We start from the raw sequence: 16,729 nt of genomic DNA, 5'->3' as shown, positions 1-16,729 counted from the left end.
ATTCCAACTATATGACGACGGTCTGTAAATAATCGAGTCTGGACTAGACAATTCAAGTGATTGAAATCATAAGCATCGATCTGGGATACGATGACATGCATCAATCAGGTCAGCGAGCCTGACCACCCGATCCCGTCAGTCGCCTCTTACGACAAACATAGTCGCCTTTTTCGGCAAGCATGGGTTGCTGAAGACCTTTTCTACCCGGATCTTCACGGGTTCAAGTGAAATGAATTCTCCTTAGTTGTCCATGCTAAGTGACATGTTGAAAAATACATCAACGCCAGAGAATAATCAGTCGATTTCAGATTCTATAGATATGCCACCATGCCATGGGTACAAATGCATGGTGCTGACAAACCTAGAAACATTTCAACCTAGTATTCGAATCCACTATCAGAGGCTTCTGGTGCGCCTAAGGAAGGCAACTCTGCAAATCCAACCCGTGGCTGCCAGCTATCGTTTGAATGTTCACGGAATTTACAACTGAGAAAACACCTGCCAGTCACTGTCAGACATGTCCTTACAGGTGTTGGTCATGTGAGGGGCATCAATATGAAACAACTAATACTACACTGTAACAAAAACACCTTCTTGCAAAGTGATCTTTCTATAATTTGATGAGCGTCATGACATAAACGCTTTATTAAACGTTCTTTATATCAAGTCTCTTTCATGATGGAAACGAAATAATCGTTTGTCAAGAAACAGATTTCTAAAACCAATCATGTGCTGAATCTAACTCGCAAACAATAATATGTTTTATGTGGGAATGCTAAATTGTCATTCGTTATCTTTTGGTATAATGATGAACACGTATATTTCTGTTTTATCAGTAACTACAATCGTGTCGCAATGGCGTCATTCCTAATTGAACTCAGACACACGTGTGCTAATTACAAGATATTAAATAATGTATGGAAATTATTGACGTTCACGGTGACACCTAGTTCACAAGCATACCATATTCACACCCCGGTTATGAATACTTTATATTCCCTGATAATAACACCCAGTAACGAAAAATATCTACAACGAAATATACATTTTGAACAATATGACATACATGTACATGTATGGTGTTATGAAGAGAACAATATGCTACTGTTAGAGAAGCCTGAATGGATGGACGAAACCTTAGAAAATTCCATAAGGTGTTTAAAGAGGGAAAACACATTATTTCATATTTTGTTATATCAGCTGCCAAACGCATTATTTTATATTTTTCTATATCTGCTGCCAAACGCATTGTTTTATATTTTGCTATATCAGCTGCCGAACGCATTATTTTATATTTTGTTATATCAGCTGCCAAGCGCATTATTTTATATTTTGTTATATCAGCTGCCAAGCGCATTAAATAAGGCTTAACATTTTTGAGTGAAACATGCGATTGAAGTGAGTCACTGAAATGACGACGCCTTGGGGTAAGACGAAACACGTTAATGATTGTATTGGCAGTGTTATTCTACATCAATGTTCGAGTTTCGTCGTTAGTACAAACTTCATAAGCCTGAAACAATACAATTAAGGGACAAAACCCTTTCCACGTTTAATAGAAAAGTCTGCCATAAGCAGAGTCGACCGTACGATTCCGACTATATCATGAGCATGTGTTATGAATCACTATCAAATAGTGATGATACCAGGTGTTCGCGAAACAACGGTGCTTGTATCGCTAGTCCTTCGGCTGTTTTTGGATGAAAATAGATGAACAGCTTGGTTTATAACTACAGTTAATTGTAACTTTATCGCCTTAAAGACATGAAAGGATTCGCAGTTTAATGCTGATTAAAAAGACGCTTAATTCCAATTTGCTAACACGAAGCGATGTTCTATGATGATTAGAGATGATGATTTAAAAAAAAAATCAATTTGCAGATAGTGTGGTTATTTCACTCAATACACGTCATTGATGGAGATAATACAATCCAGGCATATTTAGAAGGGCAATCCATACGTAAGATCTCAGACACCAAGGCGCTTACTGATAACCTTTCACTTCTAACTTCGCTGTTCGAATTATCACTTGACGCTGTGGAAAGAAACGAAATAATCAGAGAATTACAATGAACTCAGTGAACGGTATCCACCACACACAACTGATTCTCTGAAGTTTGAATATGTTCGCATTCGTAACATCGAATGCTATTATTTAAATCCATGCCAGTAGTTAACAGCTGCAATCACTTCATTCGGCGATATGTTGCTGTTATCAAGCTAGTCAGGAGTAATAGGAGTGAGTGAGTTAGTGAATGAGCTTTGAGCAGTATGGAAGGGAAAGGCGGTTGGGTGCGGGTTGGTAGGGGTGGGGTGGGGGTAGGGTGGGTGGGTCGGGTGGGGTGGGGTGGGGGTGGGGGGTGAGGGAGTGCCTAAGTGACGCAACTCTGAAAAGCGAATTGCGACGCCTCTGGGACACCCATGCCTCCTAAAGGAACCCATTGTTGCAAACAGTTAGCCACATTTATCGTCCAAAACTGGCTCCCACCAGAGATATCGCTTGGGTGAGATCGCTTGGGTGAGATATCGCTATAGCTGAAATGAAATTGCATCACAATGCTTTGCAGACCATTGTGACCCCATTGGTTACCATGACATTACAATCAAATGACATCACTAATGGCTCTGCTACCGAAGCTGTAAGCAGTACTTTTTACACTTAAGACACTCCCTTAAGACACACACTTAAGACACTGAAAAAGTTGGAAGAATGATGTTGGATGATAAATAAAATCTCACCCTCGTGTCTTTTGATATCAAATATATCAAAACTCGTTGATAAAAGTGGAACAATCCTAGGCGAGCCTCGGAGTTTTCCCACTTTTATCAACTCGTGTTGATATATTTGATATCAAAAGACACTCGAGTGAGATTCTCTATATGTTTGCTCTCACATCAGACATAATACGAAACGTCCAGGCTTGAGAATAATCAGTCCCACTTTAGGTGAAAAAGGTTCACTCCCAATTGTCAGACATCCCATTTGTCGGACAGACCAGTCAAGTGTGACCAGTATAACTGCCTGGACTTACCTACTAATTAATGAGCTGCTCCCAACTGTGGGCAGAGTATGCTACTCCAACTCGTTAAGTGATACAGATTAAGCAGATTATGATTATGTTTATAAGTTGCATTTGATCTTAACTGTGATCAGTGTGTATTGTGTATGTAGTGTCTTTTGCAATAATGTAATGAATACTTCAAAAAGTGTGTTTTCTGGGATGATTTGAGGATTAAAAGTGCATAATAAACCTATCTTGTAAATTCCTCAAAATGTGTGTTTTCTGGTCTGTTCCACTTTAATGAAAGGTAAAAAGGTAACATTGCTTGACTAACCAACCTTGACTAATCTTGGTATAAGCTGTCTGACAATTGGGAGATTATCGCAAAAAAAAGTCGAATGGGCGTAAAAGGCACAATTATATGAATGAATCACTGAAAATCCGTGATGACATCAGCTATTCGCGAAGGCACCTCGCATATCTGAAATCAGGTATTTTTCTTTCTGTTTGTTGTTTAACGTCACAGGAAGCAATTTTGCGTGACGACAGCCCGTAAATAATCGAGTCTGGACCAGGCAAACTACTGATTGATATCACCAACAACGATACACGCCGTCCGGGTACGATGACATGCAATCAACCGAGTTTGACCATCCGATCCATTCAGTTGCCTCTTACGACCAATATAGTCTACCCTGGGGACCTATTCTGACCTGGACCTATTCATACTGCAGGCATTAATGAAATATATAATAAAACCAGTCATCGAGTTAATACGTTTGAGTTTGTTCATTCGAGATACTAAACTGTAAAATAAGTATAAAAGCAAGAATTAAAAGTATTGTCGCGTTGGTATTGGCTTAATTGAAGTAACTGTTAAATATATTGATAGCATACCGTAAACTCGTTGAAGTCAAGTATGCTCACAAATGAGGTGAGGTGAGGTGAGGTGAGGTGAGGTGAGGTTTAACGTCGCGTCCAAGATTATTGCACTTATATAGCGACGTGCATGTACGTTTGTGTGTGTGTGGCTGCTTGTACTAGTCCGGACTGATGCCGATTTAAAGTGCTAGCTCACTGAGATACCATGCCGCAGTTTAACATGAATACCCCAATCAGACACAGTATACTGACTCCGAGCCGACCAGTCCTTGTTTTAGTCCCTTAATGCCGAGCGCCAGACAGGGTAACAACAAGTTAACGTCTTTTGGTATGACGCGACGGGGATGGAACCCCGGACCTTCCGCTCTCCGGGCCGACGCTCTACCACTAGACCACGGAGGCGGCCACAAATGAGGTATCATGTATCATGTATCATGTATCATGAAAGTATGGTATGTATCTGAAAGTATCTTCAGCACTATTCACTTCAGTGAATCCTGGAATCTAGTGACGTTCATGCATGTACGTGTCTGTGTTTCGTGTGGCTGTTTAAGTGTACTGGTCCTGAGTAATGCTGGTCTTTTTGTGCTAGCCCACTGAGATATCATGCTGCAGTTTAACATGTATGCACCACTCAGGCACAGTATACTGACTCAGGGCCGACCAGTCCTAGTCTTACCTCCTTAATGCCGGATGAGAGGCGAGATAACATCTGGTACCATCCTTAAACTTCTTTTGGTATAATACGACCGGGGATTAAACCCCGCTCTCCATGCACTACCCACTAGGCCACGGGGGCGGTCACCAACTGTGTGCTTTGTATGGTGCAGATACTGGTTAATTGTATGTAGGTTGGATGGATGGTTTGTTGTTTAACGCCGCACTTAGCAATATTCCAGCTATATGACGGCGGTATTGTATGTAGGACCTTGTCTGCAGGAATATCATTGAATACAAATACGACATCAGTCATAAGACACTGGTTTCAGTCCTTTGACATCAGATACTAGAAACGATTAGATCATCTGCTAATATGTATTGATTTTGTGTAAGTGAGTGAGATTAGTTTAACGCTGCTTTGAACTGTATTGCAGTTATATCACGGCGTGTCAGCTTAATGTGGAAGGAAAACCCAAAGTGACGTAGGCCTTAGAGGTTTACCACCTTGCTAAAACTCACGAGGTCGAGAGGTGTTGATAAACCGAGAATCATAAATGATTTGGGGATTCGAAACTGCGATCAGCAGATCCGGGCAGGCAGAGACTCGGCACAGCGAAATCCGGCACCCGCGACTGTGACAGCAGAGACACCTGATCTTCGTCGAATCTGATACTGGCCATGGTGTGCTTATGCCAAATATGAAAACCGTGAATATACATTGTGGACCAATATGACAGGACTGGTCGTCTTGCTTGGCAAGATTGGTTGGTTGGTTGGTTTGTTGTTTAACGCCGCACTCAGCAATATTCCAGCTATATGACGGCGGTCTGTAAATAATCGAGTGTGGACCAAACAATCCAATGATTGATATCATGAGCATCGATCCACGCAATTTGCGAGCCTGACCACGAATGTCCTTATGGCAGTATTGACTCATGTACTGCTGTTCCGAATACATCAACACGTTGAATAATAGATGTCTCAATCTGTAGAAGTGTAGAACATTACTTATTTTAAATTAAGAAATGAAAACAGAGGCATATATACAAATCGGTGAACCCTAACCAATATGGTAGTGAATGCGTTAAACTAGATTCCGGAAGAAAATCCAGATTGTAATTTTATCAGGTAAATCTCCGGTCAAGTGTCCAACTGAATTATACAAGGGTGATGTTTCTGTAATTGAGGATAGGATGGCATCCATGTGTTCCAGTGACATGGTCTGTAATTAATGGGTATGGCGATTTAGCCACTTCACAAACGGAGTCACCTATTGATTCTGCCCCTCCTCCCCCTCTGAGGACGGGGGCCGCCTTGACTCTCAAGTAGCTCTCTAGTAGGGATTAAGAAGCTCTACGGGCAGATGCAGTGTGAGTATGCATGCAGATATATCGTAATTTATATCTGACCCTGAAGCTTAAGTTGAAAGGCATTAAGTGTTATATAGATGTACAGTGGAATCTGCCTGAACTGGATTAAGGGGGACGATTTCTTACGTCCGGTTTAGTGAATGAGTGAGTGAGTATGTTCTTACGCCAGTATTCCAGCACAATCACCAGTGGGACACCAGAAATGGGCTTCACATTTTGTACCCATGTGAGGAATCGAACCCGGGTCTTCAGCGTGACGAGCGAACGCTTTAACCACTAGGCTGCCCCAAAGGCTAGTCCGGTTTAGAGAGAGATCCGAATTAGTGAGGTACTAGCAAGATTTAAATTTTTTAATTAATTTAATTTTTTTATTCATTGTTAGATGGACCGTCAATGTTGTCCGGATTTGACAGAAATTCGGATTACTCAAAGTCCAGTGTTGTCTATCCCAGTGTACATACTGATAAGTGAGTTGGAGATACTAAAATGGGTTTTCAATGGTATGATTCAAACATGACAAGTCCCCCTTTAACCTTCAATACCTGTCACATCTTAGACATAAATAAGGTTTATCTCTTAAAAAAAAGTTTTCAAAATTAACCAAGAACCAAACTTAAGCCCGTGATATTTTACACTTTGGTGAAACGCTTTCGATGACTTCCTAAAAACGTATCGTGACTTGATCGATCTGTGAAGAATTTACAATGTCGGGAACGTAGGACCAATAAATCTTTTATACATGTAAATCGTGCAAGTCAGGATACGTTTTTAGAAGTCATCAAAAGCTTAAATCTATTTTGTGTAAGTCACGACATTATTCACAATGTAAGACATTTAAACGATTTATCAGGGAAGCTGGGACCATACTTCTCTGCAATTATGGCTTGGACGAAAAAGGTTGAACATTTATCAATCCGTTTACACTGACGTTCATTCCGTTAAATATTGGGAATATTAAATAAACAATGCATAGTTAGCAGGAGATCAGCATGGATATTTGGAGGTAGCATTATTTGTATAAATCCGTTAACAACGTTTGGGTATGAACGATGCTGATACTGCTTGTTTTGTCGTTACCTTTATAGTGTTTCATTATAGTACCAAAAGATGATTCCTGGTTTTCAGCAACCAACGTGTCCGCTTTTCGTAAGAAGCGACTAACGGGATCGGGTTGTCAGGCTCGCTGACTTGGTTGATGCATGTCATCGTATCCCAATTGCGTAGATCGTTGCTGATGATGTCAATAATTGGATTGTTTGGCCAAGGTTCGTTTAGTTACAAACAAACACAAAACAGACAAACCACTGAAATTATTTTAAGTAATTCCCGCTTAGCGTTATAATTTTGTCTTTTCGTAATCATGCCAGTTCAACCATTGTTGTCACTGCGTGCCTATAGGAACGTGTTGTCGTATCAACACATTGTCACATAGAAGATGAGGTCATCCTCAGTTCGAGCCGTGAAGATCCGAGTAGAACAGGTCTTCAGCAACACATGCTTGCCGTAAAAGGTGACTATGCTTGTCGTAAAAGGTGACTAACGGATTGGGGTGGTCAGGCTCGCTGACTGGGTTGATGCATGTCATCGGTCCCAATTGCGTGGATCGATGCTCATGATATCAATCACTGGATTGTCTGCTCCAGACTCAATTATTCACCGACCGCCGTCACATAGCTGCTATAGTGCTAAAGTGCGGCGTAAAACAACAAACAAACAAACATCCTTAGTACATGACGTAACAGTCGGTTTTATGTGACGTCATTCCATCAATTATATATTTACTGAGCTGTGGTCGGATTCACACATTTTCTATATTTTACTCAGGAAATATGACCATAGGTAATATAAGAATGTACCTCGCAAATGATCCAACACTCATGAAATACTGTTGACAGTTTCAGGTTCGGAACAGATAATCAGTAATTCCTCGAATCTCGAAGGTTAGTCTCAAAATCTCATCTAACCAGATTCATCAGCTAGATTTGATCGTCTCATAATAAAGTTTTATAAAGGGAGGTATAAATCTTCCCCTTCTACCAGAGGTTCATCGGCGCCTGAATAATGTCTTTAAAAGCAGCACTCAGCAATATAACACGTACATGTGTATGAGAACATGTGGCCTTAGGAGGGTGAGAAACAGTTTACGGTCGGAATGATCTTTCACAACTTTCAATTAAGCTGAAGCGACTGGCCACACTTTTAAAATATCGCCCTGTCCACCTCACTTGAGTAAAATCTATTTCTTGGGACTGTTTAGTGTCGGACAAGGGTTTACATGAAAGTCCAGCTCATGAACTCCCTTTCATCCTGCTAATAACACTGGACACACATTTATCATTAGGGTTTCACAAGGTACAAATAATTATTGTCCGTGAAATAAACTGTGTGGTAATGATATTGATCCATCCCGTGGACGTCTGTGGGCATACATTGTGACAAGTCAAGGTGCGAACAGAGTCGATGGTGACGGCGAAACAAGTGAATAACCTGTGAGGGTGTCATAAGGCGGTTTCTGGACTGTCCAATAGCAGGAATTCATCGAAAACGAAAAACATTCTTGAAAAAAATAATTATGAAAAAAATAAGAAAAAAAATGAAAGGAATTTTGCGAGGTTGTAATTTATAAAGAACATTTATGCTCATAGTTTTAATTAAAAAATATATCTGGTTTTGCAGCGGTATATGAAAAATATCTCGTCTCCGTACAAAATGACACAGGTCGTATGAACCGCATAGCCATGGAACAAAATTTTGACAGATTTGTAAAGATTGAGTGAATCTTGATCATTGAGTGGATCCTGGCATAACTAAGGGAGGTCACTCTGAAATCTCTTAGACTCATGGACCACCAATGTGCCCATACTATTGAGAAGTCAGATGGCTTGTAAGAATGCAAACGTGAGTGAGTGAGTGAGTGATAGGGAAGTGTTTCAGTATTATCACGACGAGGATTATCAAGAACGATGGTCTCTTTAAGAACACAGCTGTCAACAGTAGAGCACATTTGTTGTAATGACTGTGACATTATGTTGTAGTTCGGTCTCTATTTATATAACGTCATCTGTTCGCTGCATGGTATTCTGGGAAGTATCATTTGGGTAAAGATTAAAATCGTATAGACATAATTACTTTAAGATGAATTCGAGTCTAATGGAACACAGTGAAATGAAAATATATAACGAAATTAGACGATCGTAAATGTTAATGAGATACTCTAAGCTGATACCGTCATTTTGAAAACCAGGAAAGTTGAACACGTTATGCGTTATAATGAAATGAATGAAACATTTTCATTTCGCCTGTCATTTTAGGACAGCAATCCTTTGATACTGGATATATAGATTTATATGTAGTGTAATGAAAACATTCAAAGTCCGCGAATATATCAGATATATCATATCAACATATCCCAGGTATCTGAGATTTCGGAGATCAAAGATCAATGTTCAATTTCAATTACTAGTAGGTTCATCAATACTGAAGCGAATCAAAAATTGAATGCAACTTATGGCTCTATGAATGTAGTACATTTAACCTTCACTCATTCCTGCAACAGTTTATTAACAATAATCTGTGCCTGGGTAAATTTGTGTAAAAATATTTGTTCAATGAAGACTGGGGTAAGAAATGAATTTACAGCCATATGATCCCTACCATGTTTGAAATGTGGTAATTTTGTGCTGAAAAAGCAATTTTATTGAATTATAAAGATAAGATGTCTAAGATACCTATCAGTAGTTATGTATTATGCGATTTTTTGTTTTAAAAAGTTTGAAATATAATTATGTTGTATAAAAAAAATATTACCATGTAGAAGTATTCTTTGAGTTCTGACTAAGCTCCAGCCTACTACTTTTTTGGATTATACTGTCGCTAAATAAGATATTTTCAATTGAAAATCAAACATATGTTGAAATCAACCGATATATATATATATGCTTTTAGTTTCTTTTGCCCACAGTTTTTTTTATGTTTTGGTAGTAAGACATAATGGCAAATGTTTTCCCCTATCATTTTTCAGGAACAGATTACTGTGTCAAAGTCCCAGTCGTCATCCATTCCTTAACTCTTGGATGTTTGGCACCATAGTACCCCTGCTTTGATATCTATGTTTATATACTTGAAAAAGTGTAATTGTTTCAGGAAGCAATAGATTCTTGAAAAACCTGTAACCGTTTGGTCCCTCCTGAAATATATATACATGTATATGTGTACATATTGAACACGAACATCTATGTATGGAGGAATACTGTCTATGTGCCTGGCATCTGCATCTGTATGTACCTCTTACCTCGCTGACTAATGTGTAATGAGAGCGAAATGAGTGTAATATAGTCCTGTCCTATCGACTCAAATCACGTTGTTTTCAGCTACAATCCATGACAAGGTGGCCAGCTATAGTTCTCAGTTATAATAAAAAAATTATAAACATGTATTCACATGCGTAAATCCTTCTTTTACCAGAAAAAGAAAATGGTCCAAACAAAATAAAATTGATAAATCATTAACCTACATTGACGATCACTGGTAGAGTTAATACCGCAACGCAATTTCATTTCATATGAATTCATTCTTTCTCATTTCAATGCGTATAATTTACTTGTGCCTATGAAGTATTGCGGTACCTTTCGCTATCAAATTGACACTTAAAGTAACGTATTTCATATCAACCACGTGTTATTACCATACACGTAGATGTAATGCACGACTGCAGTACTGATTTTCAATACACTGCAGTTCACACTATTACTATACCAGTAGAGGAATTTCGGAGATAGTTAATAATGTCATTGCGCTATACATTGCAATTATATTTCCGTGACAGTACCAATCTGCAGCAAATTAGGTTTAGAAAAGTTCATCTGATAACAAATACAAAATGTAACATAAAAACATATTTGTGTTCATTTGGTAATGTGGAAATTTCTCAGCAGGTGTGAAATTGCCATGTTTCTTATGATGAGGTCTTTATATAACTCTAACTTTAATCGAAACTTTAATGGTGTGCTGTAGAAGAAATGTAAGCAGGGCGTCTCTCTGGGTTTTTGTATTGCAAAATCTAATATTGGTCACAGCGAATCATTAAGGTGAGGATAGTTCCGTTGAGCACTAAACGAGAAACAGGCTAAGGAAATTAGACTGAGGTTGCTTTAAGAGGCCAGGGCAATATTCTTGGCAGTAGGTGGCTCTGTGGTCTTTTATCACTTAAATTAAGAACACTTGCCTTGACGAAGGAAACAAATGACTCACTCTGCGGTATGGATTTGGACAGAAGAGCCAAATCAATATACATTATTGCCAAAATTCTCAGACGAGTATGCCCTTGTAAGACCCCTCGAGGGGCCGTATGAGCCTTTGTTATGTTTTATGCCGGAGCTTAACTTTATTGGGTTTTAGATCGAACAAAGGTTGCGAGTTAGAGTAACGATCAGGTCCTGAGATAGTGACACTACCTCTCTTCTTTATAGCTAATACCTGAGAGTGGTTATTTCCTGCAGCATGGGGGAATAGAAAATCAGTTCGTAACGTGTGAAGTTCTCAAAAATAACAATTTTGGGTGTATTTTGTGTCATGGAAAAACTAAGTGTGTTATAACATGAACACATAATGCTGTTTGAAGTGTTATTGGGTTGTTTCAGAGTATTGTATACGGCGTATTGGCAATCTGTTTACGAGATAACGTAATATTTTTTTTCTATTTCAGGAGATCGAAGCCAGTAAAAGTGCCATGGAGAGTTTATTAACGATTTCGATTTTAATGTAAGTAAATTGTTTTGAATGTTTACATTTATTTTTTTACGCACGGTAATGGAACATCGTTTACTCCAAAATATTTCCAATTATCCGACAAAAGGTGTACCGTCATTTTACAAATTTTGATAATGATTCTGCCGGCACAATAAACGATACATCGAGTATATCAAAGGATAAAGTCGAGATAAAAGAACTGGAATTAAAGAGATTTTACATTAGTTTACATAAATGCATATATGCACATCATCTTGTAATTATTTGAAGAAACTATTAAAATGATATTAATAACAGTAAGAGCAATGTAATAGTAGTGAGTGAGTGAGTGAGTGAGTGAGTGAGAGTCATTTTCATATGAGACGAAATCACGAACTGACACAAGTCTTAGGCCCCATGACCACGGGAGCTGACAAACCGCGAAATATTATCAGTTCGAATCGGGTCTCGAACCCACAATCATTAGGTTTCTGGCAGGAACGCAGGTCTACACAACTAATAGCGGCGCCTCAGACCACTATTCCATCCCTGCCTCCAGTAATGTAATAAAACTTATTTATAGAAATAAAAGCGACAAAACCCATTCCATATTCAAAAGAAATCTCTGCTAAAAGCAAAGTCGATTTTACGATTCCGACTATATCATGAACATATGTTTATGAATCACTATCAAATAGTGATGATACCAGGTGTCTGCTAAAGGGTAAGCGTATCCTGCCCTGTCACAAAAACATGCACAGGCAACACAACTGTTCATTTGACCCCCCCCCAAAAAAAACCAAAAAAAAACAAAAAAAAACAAAACAAGAAAAACAACACAAAAAACAACAACAAAAAAACACACACAACAAAACAAACAAACATACATACAAAACAAAACAAACAAAAACAAAACAAAAACAAAAACAAAAACAAAAACAAAACACAGGCACATATGGTACAAGTCAAAGTAGGGAACTGCACCGGACATCATTTTTGTTACAAATTATTACAGTAATTCTTGACACGCAAGACGTGTAACGGTGAGCTGACGAAGGTTACATCAGACAATTGACTTACATTTCTTGTATGTCCTTGAAGACTGAAGGTCGCGGCGTCCACTGCCTGGAACTATGGGGGAGGTATGAATATGACGACGCTGCTAGACAGTCTCTTGGATGATTATGACAGACGACTGAGACCGGGTTTCGGAGGTGAGCATATGGCATCATTCGGTCTCCTCCCATTATTAAGACAGCCCAGTTGTGAGACACCTTAAAACAACAATGTCATACCTGGTTGCATATGTTAATCAGGTAATTAACCCCTATCATAAAAATGGACTTGTCTTATTATAGACAAAAGAAATGGCTCAAGATGCTTCATACCCTCTTTTACTTTATTTCATTCAACATTTTAATTCATCCATCCCTAAAATCCGTTGTTTTAACATATTTGCCACTAAGAGTTAAGTTAAAGTTAATATCACAGTTCACATCACAAATCACATCGAGGTTGTCACACTGACACAACCTTAATCCATCTTCAGAAGTTTGCCAACAGCATCCAAGAACTGGAGTGGTGTCTTGACACCCTGGGATAGCTGATCCTTCAGTCTGGAAAGTCGATTGTCAATCTCCTTGTACACACGATTTCTTGCTGGTGGAGCTGCACCTAGGTCTAACTGAGATAGCTTGGTCTTCTCAGATTTCTCTATCTTCTTGATGATCTTGATGAACCTGTAGAGATTAGGATGACGATGATTCAGTGATGCATTGAGGCGATTGTGGAAACCCTCCAGGTTGTTGTTGGTCCTTGGGCCGAATGTCTGGTGATGGTTCCACAGCGAAAGAGGGAATCTGGCTTCATAATCCACCCAGTTTGTGACTATGTAGTCGTTGAATTCGTCAGCATTCGGTACATCGGGAGACATTAGGGCGTAAACGTAATTGCCAGAAAACGTTTCAAGGAACTATATTCTTCCGCCTGCATCCAATGTTTGTGGAAGGAACCTAGATAAGCATATCAAGTTTGTATATAGAACCCAGGATGGAACATTCTTTAATGACAATATGAGTATTGTGTGGCGGTCAGTTTCACTTATCCCCCCCTCCTCCTCCTCATTAACATTATCAACACCATAAGACATTTTTGTTATTACTGTTATTATGAACAGATCAAAATAAAAAAATGCAGCAAAGAGGGCAAAGAGGGTGATCCTGGCACTGTCAGGCTGGTTTTGGCTCATTATCAGCTCAGGGCCTTTAGCCCCCTCCCCCCCCCCCCCCCCCCCTACACGCAGCCTAGACAGCGAATGGGACATTTCACAGGAAGCGCTAGCGAGTCGAACCCACCTAGAACTTTTCGGAGCATGTGAAGACTCCCCAACACTTGCAGGCATCTGCATTACCCAGATTGTCAGAAGGGCTGTATTCCTGGTAACAAACACGGTTACTCTCCCAATGTCAGTCAACAGATTGGGAGGCACAGAAAACAATGGGGTGTCGGTCAACTTTGTACTTGGGATGCAAGCGTGACATTTCGAAAGAGAGGTCTGCATATTTGCCATGTTTTTGCTGAATCTTGTCAATCACATCAGTGTCAAAAGGGACAGAAAATGATTTCATTGGATTTGTCAAAAAGGTCAAGATCAGGTTTGTTGGCCTGGATACGTCTGAAGCTGGTTCTATTGCAAAGAATTTTGTATGCACCTTTTTCCATATAAACCTGTGTCAAAACCACAAGCATTGCGAAGACGGTAATAAAATGATCGAGCCACTCCATCACGTCTCTTTAGATACTGTGTTTGAGCCAAAGGTGGGAATCCATTGACAATGTGTTGGAAGCTCATTAAATTCATAACATGATCTACATTTCATATTTACATTTTGATGCAAAATCACACATTGACGGTTTCCACTTGGAAGTGACATGGTCCTGAGCAGCAAACAGAAAGCCTTCTGTTTCACTTTTCAATCCAGCTGAATTCATCGAAACGGAGGACTGCAAGATTGCTGAATTTCTCAACATACTGTACATAAACTCGATGCAGTAGTCGTTCAGATAGTCACTCCTAGAAAAAATGAGTCTGGGTCGATTTGATATGGCACCTCGCTTGGTTGATTATTATTATTATTAGTAGTAGTAGTAGTAGCGGTGTTACTGGCTGTATTGTTGCCTCATGAAGTTTCCAATCAGACTCAGCCTTTACCTGTAACATTTATATAAAGCATATGATAAATGTAACATACCTCTTCTGCGGACTAATTGCGTTAATTTACATTTGAACTATGTGACACCATTCCAAGGATTACCGCACCATAAACCTAGGGCGAGATGATCATTGATTGTGTTGGAGTTACACCAGGTTGTCCCTCGAGACTTCCAAGACACACATAATTGAGCATTGTGGTCGGTTGTAGGATGAATTCCACCATGACGGTAATATTGATATATAACCATGCCATGCTATGGCCATTCAACAACGTGTTCCGTTAACTCTTCATAATTTAAATTTCCTTCAGGGTGAAGAAAGGCATCTGTCGACTTATTAATTTAATTAACTGCAATAAACCCGAAATTTGATTCTTAAGGAAACTGCCCCGGAGTATTGCCAACTTAATATATTTGTTCCCCAAGGACACGTTTACCTTACAAGCCAAATGAGGACAATTTGTCAATGGCTCCAAACCGACATTGATTGATATTGTCTCAACTCGGGCTCGCCCTCTTTGCAACCGGATAATGATTTATGTTTCCAGAGTTTAACACCGAATAATAGTTTGACAAATTCAGTGCTAACAGCCTTCATTCATTCGACGAACCCACTGTACTCAAGTCGTCCCCCTTGCATTAAGTGTTCGAGTCCAATTTATCTTCCAGGTCCTCCTCTCGTCGTGAAGACAGACATCCTGGTTCGATCCATGGGCCCAATGTCAGAGAAGGATATGGTAAGTGGAGCGTCAGGCTGTAAAACATATTAGTATCCGTCGACGTCAAGCTTCTGGCCATACCAAGCGGTTGCTGGTCAAACTCAAAGCATCATGCCCAACCTAAATGAAACATCCCCTTTTAACCAGGCGGAGATCTTCTGAACGTGGTGTACAAGGAAATGCTTATTGGCTTTATTCTTTGGTTGCTTTTCAGTTCCTTTGACGGGACAATAATCTTGGCCATAACACACATTATCCGTTTATATCTCCCTGCGGTGAAGAACATTTAGAGAGCATTTACTTGGGACTTAAGGACTTTACTTTCTTTTATATAGCTGGTTGTGGATAAAGGGGTTTCTTTTGAAACACGAACATTCTACAACAACCGCGCCATATATGCGATTTTTTCTTGATGAAGTGTCACGTCCTTTTCTGTGACGCTGAACAGGTACCTATGTGAGTCCGCTAGCACAGGCCTGGATATGGTTAATTATATTGCATCATTGTATATGTATTAGATGCAGTTTCAGATCCTTAGTGTCTCGAGGTATCGTGGGAATATATTCAATAAAATAGTTTAACAAAAATCAATAAGGCGAAAACTGTAATAAGTGCTCATCACTGTTTCTATATATGTGTTTGATGTGATAATATTTCTTATCGGCTTTACTAACCTATAAATCTGGCTTTAGAAATCAGCTATGGCTCATGCATGTACATTTATTTAACATTACTGTCTCCTAGTCCGTACAAATGCTTAAATCACCAGACCTTCATTTAACCTAAAGAATCATGATTTTGCCTCTTGGCAAAACATTATTTTGTTCAAATGCCATTATATTAACCTTATTAACCATGGATGTTTCATCATCCGAAGAATTATTATTTTGAAAGGCATCTCAAGAAGAATAATGTTAGTTAGGGTCAGCTTGATGTTTTTTGCCCATCTATCAGCGTTATGATATACAGTACAATTATATAGTAATACCCAACATGTTTAACAATGTACTCAATGGCTATGTCTGAGCGAGGACTATACATAAAAGTATCTATTAGCCAGGCGGTGTGTTTCTACTGACAGTTTAATCTAGATGTGTTTAAGGAAGGCACTTTTTAGTTCCAATCTATCTTCGCGTCTCGCGGAACATGACATCAT

The 16,729-nt window shown here is 39.3% G+C and overlaps 1 protein-coding gene across 3 annotated transcripts in view; it reads left to right on the top strand.

The window, feature by feature from the left end:
- LOC139449683 (gamma-aminobutyric acid receptor alpha-like) overlaps window positions 1–16,729 on the top strand; it is a 100,205-nt gene that overhangs the window by 63,066 nt on the left and 20,410 nt on the right. For 2 of the 3 annotated variants that reach the window (XM_071231182.1, XM_071231181.1), the window contains exons 2-4: window positions 11,619–11,674; window positions 12,743–12,855; window positions 15,524–15,591. In XM_071231182.1, the coding sequence (XP_071087283.1) occupies window positions 11,643–11,674; window positions 12,743–12,855; window positions 15,524–15,591 (213 nt within the window). In that variant the 5' untranslated portion in view covers window positions 11,619–11,642. The remainder of the gene's footprint in view (window positions 1–11,618; window positions 11,675–12,742; window positions 12,856–15,523; window positions 15,592–16,729) is intronic. The other variant, XM_071231183.1, reaches the window with a different exon arrangement.

This window comes from Haliotis cracherodii, unplaced genomic scaffold (assembly GCF_022045235.1).
Source record: "Haliotis cracherodii isolate W230 unplaced genomic scaffold, xgHalCrac1.p SCAF_8, whole genome shotgun sequence".
Taxonomy (NCBI): domain Eukaryota; kingdom Metazoa; phylum Mollusca; class Gastropoda; order Lepetellida; family Haliotidae; genus Haliotis; species Haliotis cracherodii.
Note: the sequence above shows the minus strand (reverse complement) of the source record. Positions and strands in the feature narration are given on the sequence as shown.